The sequence below is a fragment of the Zootoca vivipara genome, chromosome 5, assembly GCF_965207765.1.
Source record: "Zootoca vivipara chromosome 5, rZooViv2.hap1.1, whole genome shotgun sequence".
Classification (NCBI taxonomy): domain Eukaryota; kingdom Metazoa; phylum Chordata; class Lepidosauria; order Squamata; family Lacertidae; genus Zootoca; species Zootoca vivipara.
Genome location: NC_142588.1, coordinates 73,472,541 through 73,489,593, shown reverse-complemented (window position 1 = coordinate 73,489,593; position 17,053 = coordinate 73,472,541). Strand labels below are relative to the sequence as shown.

Sequence of the window (17,053 nt, the reverse complement as noted above, 5' to 3'; positions counted from 1 at the left end):
CTAATCTAGAGGGGGGCCCAAATCCTCTTCAGATGCATGGGCATAGCCAAGGGAGTGCAGAGGGGGCACCCCAAATCAAATTAATCAATAAAAAAATACATAACTAACTGAGGTCCCCCCCCCCGCGCAACAAAAATCCTGGCTACGCCCATGTTCACATGTGTTATTTGCAGCAGACATCTCTACTGCTTCATGCGTCTGGTTAAGCGACCTATGCCTTAATTAATTAATTAATTAATTAATTAATTAATAATATATTTATACCCTGCCCACCTGGCTGGGTTGCCCTCCAACAGAATATTAAAATACAACAATATATTAAACGTTAGAAGCTTCCCTTAATGAATGCATTAAGGCAGCTGTCAGCCGCAGGAGGCCGCCTGACAACCGCCTAGCGATTCCCAAACGCCCCGCGAGGGGATGGGTTGAAGTACAGTGGAACCTCGGTTTATGAACACCTCGGTTTATGAATTTTCAGTTTATGAACGCCGCGGACCCATCTGGAACGGATTAATTCACTTTCCATTACTTTTAATGGGAAAGTTCGCTTCAGGTTAAGTACGCTTCAGTTTATGAACAGACTTCCGGAACCAATTACACCCATGTTTCAGTTTATGAACGCTTCAGTTTAAGTACTCCGCGGACCCGTCTGGAACGGATTAATCCACTTTCCATTACTTTCAATGGGAAAGTTTGCTTCAGTTTATGAACGGTTACTCCGCGGACCGTCTGGAACGGATTAATCCACTTTCCATTACTTTCAACGGGAAAGTTCGCTTCAGTTTATGAACGCTTCAGTTTATGAACAGACTTCCGGAACCAATTGTGTTCATAAACCGAGGTACCACTGTACTGTACTACTGCGTGGGGACAGAATCAGCAGGCGGAACGGTTCGGCGCGGGAGTTGATTCCCGGCCGGGCAGCTTTGGCTGAGGCGCCGAAGTGATTGCGGGGGAAGGTTCCGCCTGACGCGCAGCAGCGGCGCCGGGGTTACGGTCGGCGTCGGTTTCGGTCGGCGGGGGGCGCCAAGCTGCGGAAGATGTTGCTGGTCCTGTCGGAGGAGCATAAGGAGCACCTGGGCTTCCTTCTCCAGGTGGAGAGCACAGGTACGAGCGGGGGGTGGGGCTAAAAGGCAACCGGGTTAGGATTGCAGCCCGAACCTACCCCCTTTTTTGGGATGTGCGCATTTACCTGGTGCCAAATCCCACCGAAGTCAACGCGGCTTGCTTCTGATGTGAGTTAGACACGGGTCAGGATTGCCCTGTCGGTGTTAAGCCCCGTTTCTTTCAATGGGATTTGCTCCCAGGCAAGCGTTTATGGGATCGAACCCTGAAAAGTCCCAAAAACCCAACTCTTCGAGATTAGGGGATAAAAGCTGCAGTGTTTTTCTTTCTTTCTTTCTTTTTAGGGGTGGTGGTGGCAAATAATACTTATTAGTTTTCCGAATTTTTAGCAAACCAACGCCAAATGACATCGAATTTGATACAATGGATAAAACGCTGCAGCCCTAACCCCATTTATTTATATAAAAATATTTGTGTATGTCAAATAAAACCACTTAAAGAAATTAAAGCAGGTAGCCCACCCATGACTGAAAGTGCTTTTCTTGAATGGTCAGCATAGGAAAAGTTTTCAGCAAACGCTGCAAGGTTGAGAGAAGAATCTCTCTTGGAAGAGCATCACTACAAAGCACTGGGCCAAGTGAAGGCCATTGAATTCAGTGGGATTCGCTGTCTTAGAAGACATGGTTGGGATTGCAGCATTATTCTCAATGGCGGACTTTGGTCTTTCATATTTCAGTGGCATCCTGGGTGATGCCAAAATTCGGCGTCTCCCCCCCTCTGCCCTCTGTGGCATCATTGTGGCAAAGGTTGCCGATCAGAAGTTTGGTGCCACAAGCCCAAGAAGCTCAGTGGTTTAGACCAGTGGTCATCAACCCCCGGGCCATGGACCGGTACTGGTCCGTGGATCAATTGGTACCGGGCCGCCCAAGGAACATTAAATACAATTAAATTAAAATTATTAAATCAAAACAATCTAAATAAAATATAAACAATCAACGTCCCCCCCCCTCAGCGGGCCGCAGTAAAATTACCAAACGTTGACTGGTCCACGGCGATAAAAAGGTTAGGGAGCACTGGTTTAGACCACAGCGCCACCAGCATCCCAATTATATCCTTGTGGCACCCCTTGTGGCGCCCTCTTGGTTCGTCACCAAGTGTGGGCAAACTGGTCATGCTCCCCTAAATCCGCCTCTTGTTATCCTGTACAGCACTTAAGGGTAGTTATACCAAACTGATACAGTTTGCACAACAAATCTAGCTTCATTTCCCCTACACTACCGCAGTTGTATATAATAGAAATCAGCACTGATTTGTGAATAAATTTGTTCACTTTACAATATGTTTCAGGTTTGGGCCTGCGTGGAGCTGAAACTCGCTTCCTCCCCACCTCTATATGTTTGCTTTATGCATTTTCTGTGTGAGCTTATGATTAGCTATGGCTTTTAATAGTAAATATTTATGTAGGACTTTTGAGCTTTCTAAGTGCTTCACATATTTTAGCTTAGTAGTATTTACAGTAGCCCTATAACATAGGTCTTTATTATAACGCTCCATGTTGTGGAGGAGGGCCAAGGCAGCAAACACGCAGCTGGGCTGTGACCCCCAAATTCATAGAAACAGAGGTAACATTTCAGTTAATAACTTCCCAGTTCACATTCTCAGAGTCTTAACTAGACGTTATTGGGCAGGCAGGTGTGGCTGTCACTGGCATGTATCTCCCAGTTAAAACATGCTGAGACATCATCTCACTTGGTATTTCCCTGCCACAATTCACTAGCTCCTCCTGCCTGGTAGTGGGGCGATGTCAAATGTGGTGACATCCTATGTTCTCAGGCAAATATTTAGAGATGGGGGGTCCTCAGCAGCCCCATGTCCCCTTTAACAGCTGACTAGGTATTTATATATATTTTAGTAAGCAAAACCTATGTGCCAATAAATGAATAAATAAGGGGTTTACATAAAATATTATAAAATACTATTTTATTTATTTTTAAAATAGAGATTAAAAACACTAAATAAAATTATCCAAATATAGGTACCGTAAAACCATCAATCCTTAGCTGCTACACAATGGAAATCTCACAACTGTAATAACAAAAAATGCATTTCTTTACTTTCACAAGGATCAGAAATTTAGGATGCACGCTTTAGTACTCTGTCTATTCCTGCTGACTTTTACTACCATAAAAATTGCCCTGTGGAAATTTTTAAAAATGTATTCACAATTTACAGTAGGCTGAGATAAGCAGTATTAAGTTGAGCTACTCCTAATGAAGTCTGGTTTTCTACAACCAAGCCATCATCTAGTTTCCTGGTTCTGCAAACAAATCTCTTTTTTTCTTTTCAGTTGTCAATGAATTCTGCAAACAAATCTTCTTTCTTTTCAGTTGTCAATGAATTTGGTCGTATTGCGCTGGAGTTCCTAAGAAAAGGCACAAACCCCAAAATCTATGAAGGAGCAGCAAGTAAGAATTTGAGAAGTGTGGTTGAAGGGCAGTATTTTCCAAGGGCCTTGAATCAATACACTGCTAGATATCGGTCCAATTCAGAGGTAACAATGTTGGTCCAGGAAAAATTATATGTTGGACCAAGAATAGCTGTGTTTTCACACAAAGGTAAACTAAGGTACTCGACTCAGTTAATCAAACTGTGCACATTGCTCCCAATGACACTTGTTTCATTCCTCCCATGGTAAGAGCATGTACCGTATATAAACCAGGATGGGAATAGCTTACTGCTCTATCCATGTCTGACATTGTGGTTTGTTTAAAGCAGGGATGGGGAATCTTTTTGGCTCTATGGGCCAGATCCTTATCAGCATCAACCTCAGTGACCAAATTTTAAAGGTGAGCAGGGCCAGCCACCTGCCAATTACACTATGTCATTATGATGTCACATGGTTGACAGACGGGCAGTCAAAATCCCTTGCTAGAGTGATGTTAAAATGAGGCAGGTGAGAAGCACTTCTTAAAGCAATTTGCCGAAAGTATGCCTTGTTGAGGGCTTACTGTTTAAAGAATTTTTTTGAGTGAAATAAATCGTCATCTTTGATTTGAATGGAACATGATGACACCTGTAGCTTCCTCCAGTTATTACAAAGCAGCAACAAAATTATTTCCTACAGATTTGTCAGGCTGTAGTACCTGTAAGCTCAACTGAAATGAACTGAGCTTTCATTGGTGCAGATGCAGCAGTTTGCGGGTTGCTGATGTACGAGTCGATCTGTGCCTTTAGAAAACAAATGGTGCCATCCTAGCACTGTTTGCCATGAGAATGTAGAGGAGAATGGTGGCATGTTTGAATGCTTCTATGTGAAAAAAATTCTTTAGGAAGAAAAGTGGACGAAGCTACACAGGTGTAGAATTTTGACAGAGAGAAGCATGGAATTATGCTGTCTCCAAGTGACATTCTTAAATGGCACAGTCCTTGGAGCACTGTGTCACTTACTTTTCTGAACATAAAGGTGGGTCCTGGGTCTATATTGTTTTTCTCAAATATTTGTTAAGAAGATGCTTGTTTACTTTCCCCCCCTGATAGATTCTGAAGAGACAGCAGCTGTAGTACAAAATGCATCAAAGATTAGTTAAGTCTAGAATTTTAGCACTATTTACTAAGGCCTCTGATCTCCCATAACCCTCATGTACAGTCGTACCTTGGGTTACGAACACCTCGGTTTGCGAACAGTTCGGGTTACGAACTGCGCAAACCCGGAAGTGTTTTCGGCGCACGCGCATGGTCTGCGCATGCGCAAAATGGCGCCTCGCGTCGCGTTCGGTTTACGAACTGCGATCCGAAATGGATCGCGTTCGTAACCCGAGGTATTACTGTACACTTCAGTGGAATATTCTAAGCTAGAGGCCTCTTTTTGCCTCTACTTTCCATTATTATATACCATATATAGTACAAGGATATGCAGACTAAGTGTGTTTAGTTTTTTTTTAGTTTTATTTGCATGTATATTGTATTGGATCAGATCCCTGTTTGATGTTTTCTCATTCCGTTTTTCAGGAAAACTTAATGTTAGTAGTGAAACAATTCAGCACGGTGTAGAAGGATTAACATACCTTCTCACTGAGAGCTCAAAACTCATGGTAAGTAACTCATAGTGCTCTTAGTGAGCTAGGCAGATGCTTTGAACTTCTTACCCACTTGGATATGTGGGGTGGCGGTGGCGGGGGGGGGGGTAATAAAGATCACAGTTACAAGATGTGGTGTTTTAGATGAAAGCTCAGAAAAATTAGTGCAAACTCCTATTTTGCTGCATCCTTCATATAGTGTTGCCAGCTTCTTTTATATCAGTCCCTTCTGCTGCTTATCAGCAGGTGTTAATGCCTGTCTCCACATTGTGAAAACTTCACCTGCTGATTTCTACCAATGTGGGGTGGGGGCAGCTAGTGAAAGAAACACTGACAGGACCAGGACTTAGTGCTATTTTGGATACCAGCTTTCAAAAAGATAAAAGCCATTTTATAAAATCTTATGTATATTAAGAGGATTAAATCTGAAAAATTCAGTAGGTTTCTTCTGTATGATTAGGTTTAGTTTTTATTCTAGTTTCTGCCCAGTGTATCAAATGGTCATCTAACCATGGATGTCATAAATGAGATGCACCATATACACATTTGGAATAAGGGCATGTCACATTGTAAACTATGGGTAATATCCAGTGTTAGATATAGAGTAGTTGTTGTCGTTTAGTTGTGTCCGACTCTTCGTGATCCCATGGAACAGAACACGTGATATAGATATAGAGTTAAGCCGTTCAAATCACTGGACATAAATAACCTTAAAGGTAAATGTAAAGGGACCCCTGACCATTAGGTCCAGTCGTGACCGACTCTGGGGTTGCGGCTCTCATCTCGCGTTATTGGCCGAGGGAGCCGGCGTACAGCTTCCAGGTCATGTGCTCAGCATGACAAAGCCACTTCTGGCGAACCAGAGCAGCACACGGAAACGGCATTTACCTTCCCATTGGAGCAGTACCTATTTATCTACTTGCACTTTGATGTGCTTTCGGACTGCTAGGTTGGCAGGAGCTGGGACGAACAACAGGCGCTCACCCCGTCGCGGGGATTCGAACCGCCAACCTTCTGATCGACAAGCCCTAGGCTCTGTGGTTTAGCCCACAGCGCCACCCGCGTCCATGTGCTTTAATTGAATGTCACCCAATATTTCTGTAGATGGTGTTGCATTATGAATGTTGTGAATTATTTTCTATGTTAGCCTCTGCTTCCTTTTTCCATTTGGCATTAATATACTGCAGTTAATCAATTCTTATTAAATGTTTTCCTTTCACACATACTTCACAGTTGGAAATGCAATATTTACACAAAGTTACAAAGACTGTGAGCAGGAGAAGGGCCATCTGTTTTGCGTGCAGTCTTAATCCCAGGCATTTCCAAGCAGGGCTGGGAAAAGGCTACTACTGCCTGAACCCTGGTGAGCTGCTGTCAGACAGTGTAGGCAATCTGGAGGCAGATGGACCAATGGTGCAACTCAATATATGGCAGTTTCCTATGTAAGTAAAACAGTAATAGAAGCAATCAGGAACTCAACGTTCTATTTCTAATTTTTAGATATCGGAGATAGATTTCCAAGACTCTATACTTGTACTAGGATTCTCTGAAGAATTGAATTCTGTATTGCTTCAGCTGTATCTTGACAATAGGAAGGAGATCAGAAGTATTCTTACTGAACTAGCACCAAAGCTGCCTAGTTATCACAGTCTTGAATGGAGACTAGATGTGCAGGTAAGGGTGAAAATCTTTAGTTTATAGTGCTGTTTACATTTGACATGACACAAACTGCTAAAGGCAATGGTTTCAAAATTACAGTGGTACCGGTAGCAGTAATATTATTCATACACATTTTTTGCATACGATTATTCATGATAGAACAGTAGAAAGTGACCTGCACAGTTATCTCCCCAGTGATTTACCAGCACAATGCAGCCTACTTAGGCTTCCATGTACTTTGAAGCTGTACTTTAATATTAAGACAGAATTTCCCACCTCTGTATCAGAACTAGCTCAGCCAGTACACCAGTGTTCTGCCTGGTTACAGACAATTGTATTGACATTTTGTGGAATTGGAGCATTGATTTTGAAAGCAGCAGCTTGTTGCTAAAATTTGCCATTAAAAATAAATAAATCAGAGGACATTGAATAAGCTGTTGAAAATACAGCTTAACAAAACAATGAAATCAGAATTAAGAAACTAGGAAAAATGTCAAATTTAACAGAGCCAGTAAGAGGTCAAGTATGCAAACTAGTCTGTATAATAAAAATCAGCAAACAAATTGTGCGGAAAGCTATTTGTGAGCTGAGTGCAAGGGTGACTCGCATACATGTGCAAGTACACACACACCTTAAATGTTCACTACCACCTTAAGCATTTTACCCTGCTCTTTAGCTGAAAAGCTTCCAGAATAGCTTACATAACGTCGGTATAAGCAAGAAGGCTCCCACCTGCATATGTAGGTACTCTCAAAGAGCCACAGCCTTTTGAGCCCGAGGTTGCACAACAAGTCCCCCAACCCTATGAAAGGAGTTGTGATTTTCCTCAAATCTTCTCATCTTCCATATCCTCCTTCCCACCTCCTTTATGTTACTGACTCCGTGTTAGTATACAGCCTATTATGAACCTGTGGCAACTGTAGCTGGCCAGGCAGGTCTTTGGTGATCCATGTTCCAACCTTCCCTGAGCTGAGTTTAGTCTTAAGCCAGAAATTGCCAACCAAAGGCACTGATCTGCTTTTGAAATGTTTATCCATTTCATCTTGTTCCTCCCACACCAGAAGAGGCCTAATAGGGAGCATTTCATGCAGTTAGTCAAGCTCAAAAAATAACACTAGTTCCTGGAAATCCCCCCCCCCCCCCAGTTTAGTTTATTTGGTCTACAGACCATAAACATCAGATACAGCATAAGGTTATCGAGACAGCTGCAGTGGGGTGGGAGACTATTTGCGTGTACACCAGTTGTGCCTTTTAAAATAAGAGTGTTACAAAACCCATGAACAATCAAAAAGTAATATTTTTAAAATGCAGACAATTAGACCCAAAATTCATCTTCCCTTTGTGGCCTAGTTTTGATGGCTACATCAAGGAACTTGGCCAGCCATCCCCAAACTGTGGCCCTCCAGATGTTTTGTCCTACAACTCCCATGATCCCTAGCTAAGAGGACCAGTGGTCGGGGGAGATGGGAATTGTAGTCTAAAACATCTGGAGGGCCGAAGTCTGGGGATGCCTGAACTTGGCTATATTTTCAGTAATCACAGGGTTTGAAGTAAAATAAAAAAATTCCTTCAGTAGCACCTTAAAGACCAACTAAGTTTTTATTTTGGTATGAGCTTTCGTGTGCATGCACACTTCTTCAGATACAGTGAAATGGAAGTTTCCAGGCACTTATGTAGAGAAGGGGTGGGGAGGGGTGGGGATGGGGAGGGGGGATCACTCAGAAGGGTGGTGGAAATGGGTGATTGACTGACTGATAGCTGTTGATGACCGCAAACGACTGCAAATGGTTTTGCATGAAAAAGCAAGGGTTGAGATGGCTGAAGATCGCTTATCATGTATAATGTGATAAGAACCCGATATCTCTGTTCAAACCAGGTCCCTCCATGGTTTTGAGCTTGGTGATGCATGCACACGAAAGCTCATACCAAAATAAAAACTTAGTTGGTCTTTAAGGTGCTACTGAAGGAATTTTTTTATTTTACTTCGATCCAGACCAACACGGCTACCTACCTGTAACCAGAACCACAGGGTTTGAGTCTGCCATGAATATTGAAACACAAAATCTACCGTAATCTGAATTCCCCAAGTATGAGGAAAGTACTGGGAAAGTAAATTAGGCTCTTATATTTCTATAAACATTACAATATAGAAGAAAGTTTTCAATGTAGGCAAAGCCTATTTACCTTCAGGGATTTCAACTGCCCCTGGCTTTGCTTGATAAACATGTTGCTTTTGGCTAAAATTTGTTTATGAAAAAAATTAACACCTTTGACTATTTACTACCCCAGCTTCTGCCACTGGGATTAGAAAATGCATGCAAGTATATATTATCTCTATATCTCTGTTTATAAATTTCATTTGCTTGGGCAAAAGGGATTTCTTCGCCACTGTACTTTGGGTCTACAACCTAGCACTGATTTTCTTCTAGACACAGAAGTGTATTTTCAGCAGTTAGGTTCAGTGCTTTGCCACCAGCAGTTATGGAAGTTCAATTTACAGTACATGGCTGCCTTGGCATTTAAGCATTTGACTTTGCAAAAGTGGCTCAGTTGAAACATTATCCCATGTAATGTTTATAGGAATATAAGACCCCGATTTATTTCTCCAGTATTTTCCTTGGGGAACTCCAAAACTAGGCCACAACTGTTAAAGTAGAGTTAGGAATCAAAATGGTTGGTATTTTAAATTTATTTTTAAGATTCATTTGGTTGTTCATGGGTTTTGTTATACTCTTACTTTAAAAGGCCAAAATTACAACAGTGAAGATAATAGTGTTTGGTTCTTATTTTAGTTCTTAACCCAGTATATCCAATTGTCCTTCTGAATTAAAGGGTGGATATCATAATGTAGTAGGTACACACTGTAAAATATATCTACATTTCCCTTTTGACTTATGAATGCTGAGAATTAGAATGCTTTTGTTAATTGCTATTCTTAGCACATCTCTTCATTTTAAATCTTACTGAGTTTTCTTTTCCTCACCTCACTATTTAAATAGCTTGCTAGCAGAAGTCTGAGACAGCAAATTAAGCCTGTTGTGACTCTGAAGCTCCACCTTACTCAGAATGGAAAACAAACTACTCAAATATTACAAACCGACCCTGCTACGTTGCTTCACCTGATTCAGCAACTGGAACAAGCTTTGGGAGAAATGAAAACAAATCATTGTAGACGAATAGTGCGTAACATCAAGTAGTATTTGCCATCTCAGTAAACTCATGGAAACCAGTGTCGCCATACAACAGTGCGTCTGGACCAGTCAAAAACTTTTCCTTGGCCATGTTCTTGAGACTACATTTAAGGGCTGAATTTGCTTGGGTGCTAATCTAGTAATAATGTCAGATGCAAGTTAGAATGATCATCATAAACTAACCAGACATCAATATTAGTTGATCATGTGAGCTTTTCTAATTTTATGTACAGCTGCCTTTTGCATAATGTTCTGTACAGCTTACTGGTATAATGACCAAACATTTTTCCTTCTTATCTTTTCTGATCTGAATAAAGAAACATATACAGTAATATGTATTTTATATGTATTTGTATTCAGGCTAATTTCTTGCAATTACCTTTTTTTTTCATTTTGGGGCCAGCTGCTACTCATACAGAGGAGAAATTTTTCATCCCCTAAGTGCTGGCTGATGTTACTGTGTAAAAGGAAATAGCACCAACTTATGGTCAAAATTGTTGTTGTGCTTGAAATAAGCAACCATGTTTGGTTCATACAGGATGTCACTTCCTGTGCGTAAGCTGACTTGAGAAGGATGCCCTTGGATAACATAATATAACAGCTTTATCTGTTGATGGACGGCCACCCTAACTCGGCCCTGGACACACTGACCAGATGCTTGGAAGCTGTGGCTGGATGGCAGTGTGGGAGCCGATTGAAGATAAATCCTTCAAAGACAGAGGTCCTCTGGCTGGGTTGGGACGACATGGGGTTGGGGGGCCAACTTCCATCTCTTGTGGGGGCTCAGTTAGTGCCAGCGCCTTCTGTCAAGAGCTTGGGTGTAACCTTTGACGCCTCCCTTTCCATGGAGGCACAGGTTGCAGCAACAGCAAAGGTGGCATTTTTCCATCTCCGCCGTATCAAGCAGTTGGTCCCTTACCTTTCTCACCCTGATCTGGTTACAGTGATCCATGCGACGGTCACCTCCAGGCTTGATTATTGTAACTCGCTCTACGCGGGGCTGCCCTTGAAGCTGACCCAGAAACTCCAGTGGGTGCAGAATGCCGCAGCGAGGCTCCTTATGGGGTCCCTGCCGCGGGACCACATTCATCCAGTGCTTTACCATTGCACTGGCTCCCGGTGGAGTACAGGGTCAGGTTTAAGGTGCTGGTTTTGACCTTTAAAGCCCTATGCGGCTAGGACCCTCGTACCTACGGGACCGCCTCTCCTAGTATGCCCCGCGGAGGACCTTAAGGTCCACAAATAACAACACTTTGGAGGTCCTGAGCCGCAAGGTTGGTCTCAACTAGGGCCAGGCCCTTTTCAGTACTGGCCCCAACTTGGTGGAACGGTCTGTCACAAGAGACCAGGGCCCTGCGGGATTTGACATCTTTCTGCAGGTCCTGCAAGATGGAGCTGTTCCGCCTAGCCTTTGGTTTGGACTCAGCCTGACCCTTATGTTTCCCTCCCCTTATGGTTTCGATTTATGGGCTACTACTAAAATGAGGCTGCATTTTAAATTGTCTTTTAACCCATATTTTAACCCGTATTTTAATTAACTGTTTTTCTTTTTCTTTTACGTTTTATTGTAATTTTATTGGTGTTAGCTGCCCTGAGCCGGGTTCTGGCCAGGGAGGGCGGGGTATAAATAAAAACTTACTATTATTATTATAACATTGCAACAGGAAACCTGAAAAAATATCACTATACTGAAAAATATTGCAGTGTGGTATTTGCTAGCTTTATCTATGGTACAAACACCGCGTTATTCATGGAAGTGCACAGGCAAGGCAACTGGGACTGCTCACATGTACAGGAAAATGAATCAAAGCACTTAACAAAAAAAAAGTGCCACCAACTTGCACAGATTGTTCAGAAGGATGCTATGGTCACAGGGCTGGATTAACCATTAAGCAAAATAAGCATGTGCTTAGGGCATCTAGGGAAGGTACAGAGGTTTTCCATTGCCAGATTTGCCATGGACCATATGGCGCAGCTAAACCAGGTTCCACAAATAAAGGCTCCCATAATAAATGGAAAAATTGCATGCACATATATGTAATAATAAAAATAATACTAAGATAGTAATAATAACAATAGTAATAAGAGAGATTAATGATATACCTTAATCTTGGGAACACAACAAAATGTAGAAATTTGCTTTCATATTTTTTTAACATTAATGATCACAAATTGCTCAGCAGAGCATTCGTTTTCTCTGTTGAGGTATATTGAAAACCCCAACAGAACAACTATGCAACAAGGCAGGCTGGATGCCTTAACTCTATTAAGTATGGAAGCAGATGTGTTACATAAGATTTGTTTTGAGGATCTGATCAAAGACTATGCATTTAGACAAATTAGGATAATTCCCCCCCCCATTAAATTGAAGGTATACACAAAATAAAGATCATTTCCCATCTTACTATAGGTTTTGTTTAATTTCTAAAAACAAAAGTTTATTTTATGGTCTTCTATTGTTTATATTTTTAATTAGATATATAGGGGGCACCAGAATCTTTTAGGTGTTTACGGCCTCTAAAGGTCTTCATCCGGCCCCGCATGGTCAGTGGTGTCAAACATTCCTGTGAGATCAAGAGCGAGCTACAAGGTCATGCACACCTCACTCCTGAAGGCCATCCATCAGGGTGGCTAAGGCTCATTCTATCCCATAACAGTCCCTGAACCCAGAAGGACAGAAACCAGAAGGGTTGACAAAGTTCTCAGGAAATGGGGAACAACAAACCTTTTATTGGGAAGCAAACTTAGTTCTAGTGTTTTGATTGGCTGAAGGCAAGGCACAAGGTTTTTCTATGTAGCGTTGCTTGGGACAGAAAGCAAAGAAGCAGTGGAGTTTCTATTTGTTCGCTATAGATATCCTCAACTACTCAAAAAAGCAGAAGGCAGCTAGCAACCCTCGGCCCCATACGGAAGATTCAAGAGTTCATCGGAGGTTGTGTAAGTACAGTGGTACCTCGGTTTATGAACACAATTGGTTCTGGAAGTCTGTTCATAAACTGAAGCGTTCATAAACTGAAGCGAACTTTCCCATTGAAAGTAATGGAAAGTGGATTAATCTGTTCCAGATGGTCCGCGGAGTACTTAAACTGAAGCGTTCATAAACTGAAACAAACTTTCCCATTGAAAGTAATGGAAAGTGGATTAATCCGTTCCAGACGGGTCCGCGGAGTACTCAACCTGAAGTGTACTTAACCCGAAGCATGGGTGTAATTGGTTCCGGAAGTCTGTTCATAAACTGAAGCGTTCATAAACTGAAGCGAACTTTCCCATTGAAAGTAATGGAAAGTGAATTAATCCATTCCAGATGGGTCCGCGGTGTTCGTAAACCGAAAATTCGTAAACCGAGGTGTTCATAAACTGAGGTTCCACTGTAGTACCCAATCTTGTCTGCTTCAAAAGAGAAAGAAAATATCCAGGTACGAACAAGCAGGGGTGGGGGATGAGAACATCCCAGTTGTGGATACTGAGGCAGCTACCAGTTACTGCACAACCTGAACAACACGAAAACTGGATATAGGGAACTATGTGCAAATCCTCTATAGAGGTGTTAAAATCTGAGCTGGATCCCTGCAGAAAGCTCTCTCTGGCAGGTCCCAGAGCTTTTTTGTCACGTATGGCTTTCTCAGCATTCTCCTTGGTTGCATACTTTGCTGCTTTGAAAAGAACTGTATGCCATTGTTGCATTTTATTTCCCAAGCCAGGTCCCATTCGTTACCAACGTGGATGACAGGGCTTCACTTCTGATTCCCTTTCTGTCATGAACAGGAAAGAGGTGTCCATTGAACATCAACTTAATAAGTAATATACAAGAGCTCTAGAGGAAAATAAGCAGAAGCTGTACTGCATTACACTACAGTATGTATTGTGGGTTGCATGACTTTGCTCTTTGTGCTAAGACCAGCACCACAGGTAACATGATAGACTTGAGTCAAATAAATAAAAGAATATGTTTCATGGGCCAACATAGCTATTTTGGACTTGAGAGACTGCTTGCCACTGCAGTTTTTAAAAGGCACCATTTTAACCATTCAATTTAATGGTTTAATTTAAATTTAAATGGTTTAAATTAAATTTAAACCATTATTTAATTCAATGGCGTTTACTCCCAGGTAAATGGGGTTAGGATTACAGTTTTACCCTTTTTCTCCAAAAATAAGACATAACCATAAAATAAGCCACAGCAGGATTTTTAAGCATTCAAGGAATATAAGCCATACCCCAAAAATAAGACATAGTGATAGGCGCAGCAGCAATGCCCGCCGCGGTAGAAGGAGGAGGGGAAAAAATAAGACATCCCCTGAAAATAAGCCATAGTGTTTTTGTGTTTTTTTTTAAGGAAAAATAAATATAAGACGGTGTCTTATTTTTGGAGAAACACGGTAGTAGATGAAATCCAATGGGCTGATTAAGCACGGCAGTATTTTTGCAATGGGCAGGGGAAAGAATGGGAGAGGCCCCCAATCGAAGCATCAGCACTGACGAGCTATAGAAACCCTCCATACTGTATATCTCTTCCTCTCACACTCATCAAGCACCTGTGGGAACCTGCAAGGAGGAGGGGGGGCGCATTCCTACCATGCCGATTGCGATGCAACTCTCAATGCAGGATCAGTCAGAGACTAACCCTGGGCTGTGCTCAAACTGCTTTTTGCATATGAAAGTCCCACTGAATATCTGAGAAAAAGCGGCTAAGTGGCTCCAGGCAAGTATTTAATGGTAGTTTCGGCCAGTCTGATAAAGGCGAGGCCGCCCCAATCGAGTGACAGGGACGGACTGGTTTTCTGCACCGGTTACTCCCCTCCCCCTCCCCCTCCCCCCATTGTACGATTCCTTATTAGGGAGAGTCCCGCAGGAAGCGGTGGCACGCTTCCTTCGCCCGATGTATTAGTCATAACCCCGCTGGATTTCCGTCCAAGATCCGCGTAAAACTCCCTAAACCCACCCCCAGGAGGCTCCTCTAGCCCAGCCGGGGGGAAAAATCCAGCAGGGTCCGGCTCTCAGCTGAGCCGTGGGAGGACTCACAGTGGGTGTACCGTGTAATCGGGCTGGTCCCAGACACTGAGCTCATGAATAATGCAGCTGCCAAACTTTCTGCGCCGCCCTGAGAGTTTTGGGTAACTTTGTTTGGGATAGTCCGAAAGCAGCCACCGCTGCCGCCACTACCACGGCGGAAAGTACTCAGCTCTTCCAAGATCCGGACGATGGGTATGTGAACGAGAAAGGGGACCCCCTTCCCCTCTTTCTCCCCCGTAAAAGATCGGTTTTCTGCCCACCCACCCCCACCCCTTTAAGAAAAACCAAAAACTTTTTTGCGCCTGGCCAGGGAAAGGGAGGAATATTCGGTCAGGCCTGGGAACCGAACGCTGGCGAGACTCTCTGGAAACCCCGGCGTTCGAAATCGGAACGTTCGCAGCGTCAGCGTTCCAAATCAGAACGTTCAAGCCCCTCCGAAGCTTTCACTCGAGCCTCAGGCCTCCTTTGGAATTCCGGGCGGCGAGGCTGAGCCCTCCTTTCCTCCCTCCCGTGACAGCCGCGGCTGCAGATCTACCCCCACCTCCCCAGCACACACACACACAAACTAGTCCTTTAAAGGAGCTGCTTTCTTAAGAGGGAATTGTAACAAATCTCTGCAGTTGCAGCGGGAGGGACAGCAAAGAAAAGAAAAGTTGCATAACTTTCCGCCGGGGCCTGACTTGGACGTGCTTCATGTGTACTCTGGAAGATCCTGCGAGATAGAAAGTTTTGGGAGGGAGGGGACGGCTGCCTTGGAGCCGCCGGGGCCTCTGGGGAGAAGGGGGAAAAAAGGGGGAAAGGGGGGCGCTCGGATAAGTTTCGCTTTGGAAGGGTTTGAAGAAGCTTATCATCATCATCATCATCATTTGCATCTGGCCGGCCCCGTGTCTCGGATGACTGTCGGGTCTCTTTTGGACCCTAACTGCAAAATACTTATTTTGTGCGACGGTGGTTGGAAACTGGCGATTTAAGAGGGCGAAACCCCAGAGATCTGCTCCAGAGACTCGACTTCCCCGCCCAAAGTTCGCAAAAAAAAAGTTCGGTAAAAGGTGGCGAAAATGAACCCTGCTGGCGTCCCTCCCCCGCCGGGGCAGCAGGTGATCCATGTCACGCAGGATTTGGACACCGACCTCGAGGCTCTCTTCAACTCGGTCATGAACCCCAAGCCCAGCTCGTGGAGGAAAAAGATCCTGCCGGAGTCCTTCTTCAAGGAGCCCGACTCGGGCTCCCACTCCCGGCAGTCCAGCACCGATTCAGGCAGCCACCCACCGCGGCTCAGCAGTGCTGCAGTCGGAGCGCACCACGTCCGCTCGCACTCGTCGCCCGCCTCCCTGCAGCTGGGCGCCGGGGCCGGGGCCACCCCGAGCCAGGCCCAGCAGCATGCCCACCTCCGCCAGCAATCCTACGACGTGACGGACGAGCTGCCGCTGCCTCCCGGCTGGGAGATGGCACTCACGCACACGGGCCAGAGATACTTCCTCAAGTAAGTGTGGGGGGAACCGGGCAGATGGAAGGCTTGTGGGGGCCAGGGCTGCTCTTGAGTTCAAGGAGGCGACTCAAAAGAGTCAGGGAGCAACGCAACGCTAGGCATGCCTGGGACTTCTAAGATCAGTGGTGGAGAGAAGGAAGGGCCTGGGAGAAGACACCCCCTTCAGTGCAAAGCCCCAGAGAGTTGCTGCCAGTCAGCGTAGGCAATACTGACCTAGTGGGGCCAAAGGTTTGACTTGGTATAAGGCAGTTTCTGTGTGTAGTCCAGTGTTGTTGAGAAATAAGGGTGGGTCTGCTAAGATATACAAAGAAGTGCATCTGAGCACTCTCATCTGGTGTTTTAGTTTTATGCTATTTCCTGCATGGAAATTACATCACACGAATCCATGTGTGTTTCATGGACTAGGACTTTGGAGACCAGAATTCGAATCCCCACTCGGCCATGAAGCTCACTGGGCCTGTCACTCACTCTCAGCCTGACCTACCTCACAGGGTTGCTGTGGGGATTAAATGAGGAGGGGGAGAACTATGCAAGCAATCCTGAGCTCCATGGGGAAGAAG

General features: G+C 44.1%; 2 protein-coding genes across 2 annotated transcripts in view; both read left to right on the top strand.

Annotated features, from left to right (window-relative positions):
- The first annotated feature begins 951 nt into the window (after window positions 1-951).
- On the top strand, window positions 952-10,323 carry COMMD2 (COMM domain containing 2). Its single transcript, XM_035134028.3, has 5 exons — window positions 952-1,107; window positions 3,453-3,530; window positions 5,074-5,156; window positions 6,642-6,815; window positions 9,800-10,323. The coding sequence occupies exons 1-5, from the start codon at window positions 1,041-1,043 to the stop codon at window positions 9,995-9,997; spliced, it is 600 nt and encodes a 199-aa protein (XP_034989919.3). The 5' UTR covers window positions 952-1,040; the 3' UTR covers window positions 9,998-10,323.
- Window positions 10,324-14,953: 4,630 nt separating this feature from the next.
- The window catches only part of WWTR1 (WW domain containing transcription regulator 1), a 90,760-nt gene continuing 88,660 nt past the window's right edge, over window positions 14,954-17,053 (top strand). The window contains exon 1 of the mRNA XM_035134023.3: window positions 14,954-16,487. Coding sequence (XP_034989914.1) covers window positions 16,063-16,487 — 425 coding nt within the window. The 5' untranslated portion in view covers window positions 14,954-16,062. The remainder of the gene's footprint in view (window positions 16,488-17,053) is intronic.

What these genes read in the sequence shown, in the direction of transcription:
- COMMD2 (XM_035134028.3), top strand. Translation starts at nt 1,041, where the DNA reads ATGTTGCTGGTCCTGTCGGAGGAGCATAAGGAGCACCTGGGCTTCCTT. An exon ending in TCTCCAGGTGGAGAGCACAG is followed by an intron (nt 1,108 to 3,452) that starts GTACGAGCGGGG and finishes CTTTCTTTTCAG; the next exon opens with TTGTCAATGAATTTGGTCGT. An exon ending in AATCTATGAAGGAGCAGCAA is followed by an intron (nt 3,531 to 5,073) that starts GTAAGAATTTGA and finishes TCCGTTTTTCAG; the next exon opens with GAAAACTTAATGTTAGTAGT.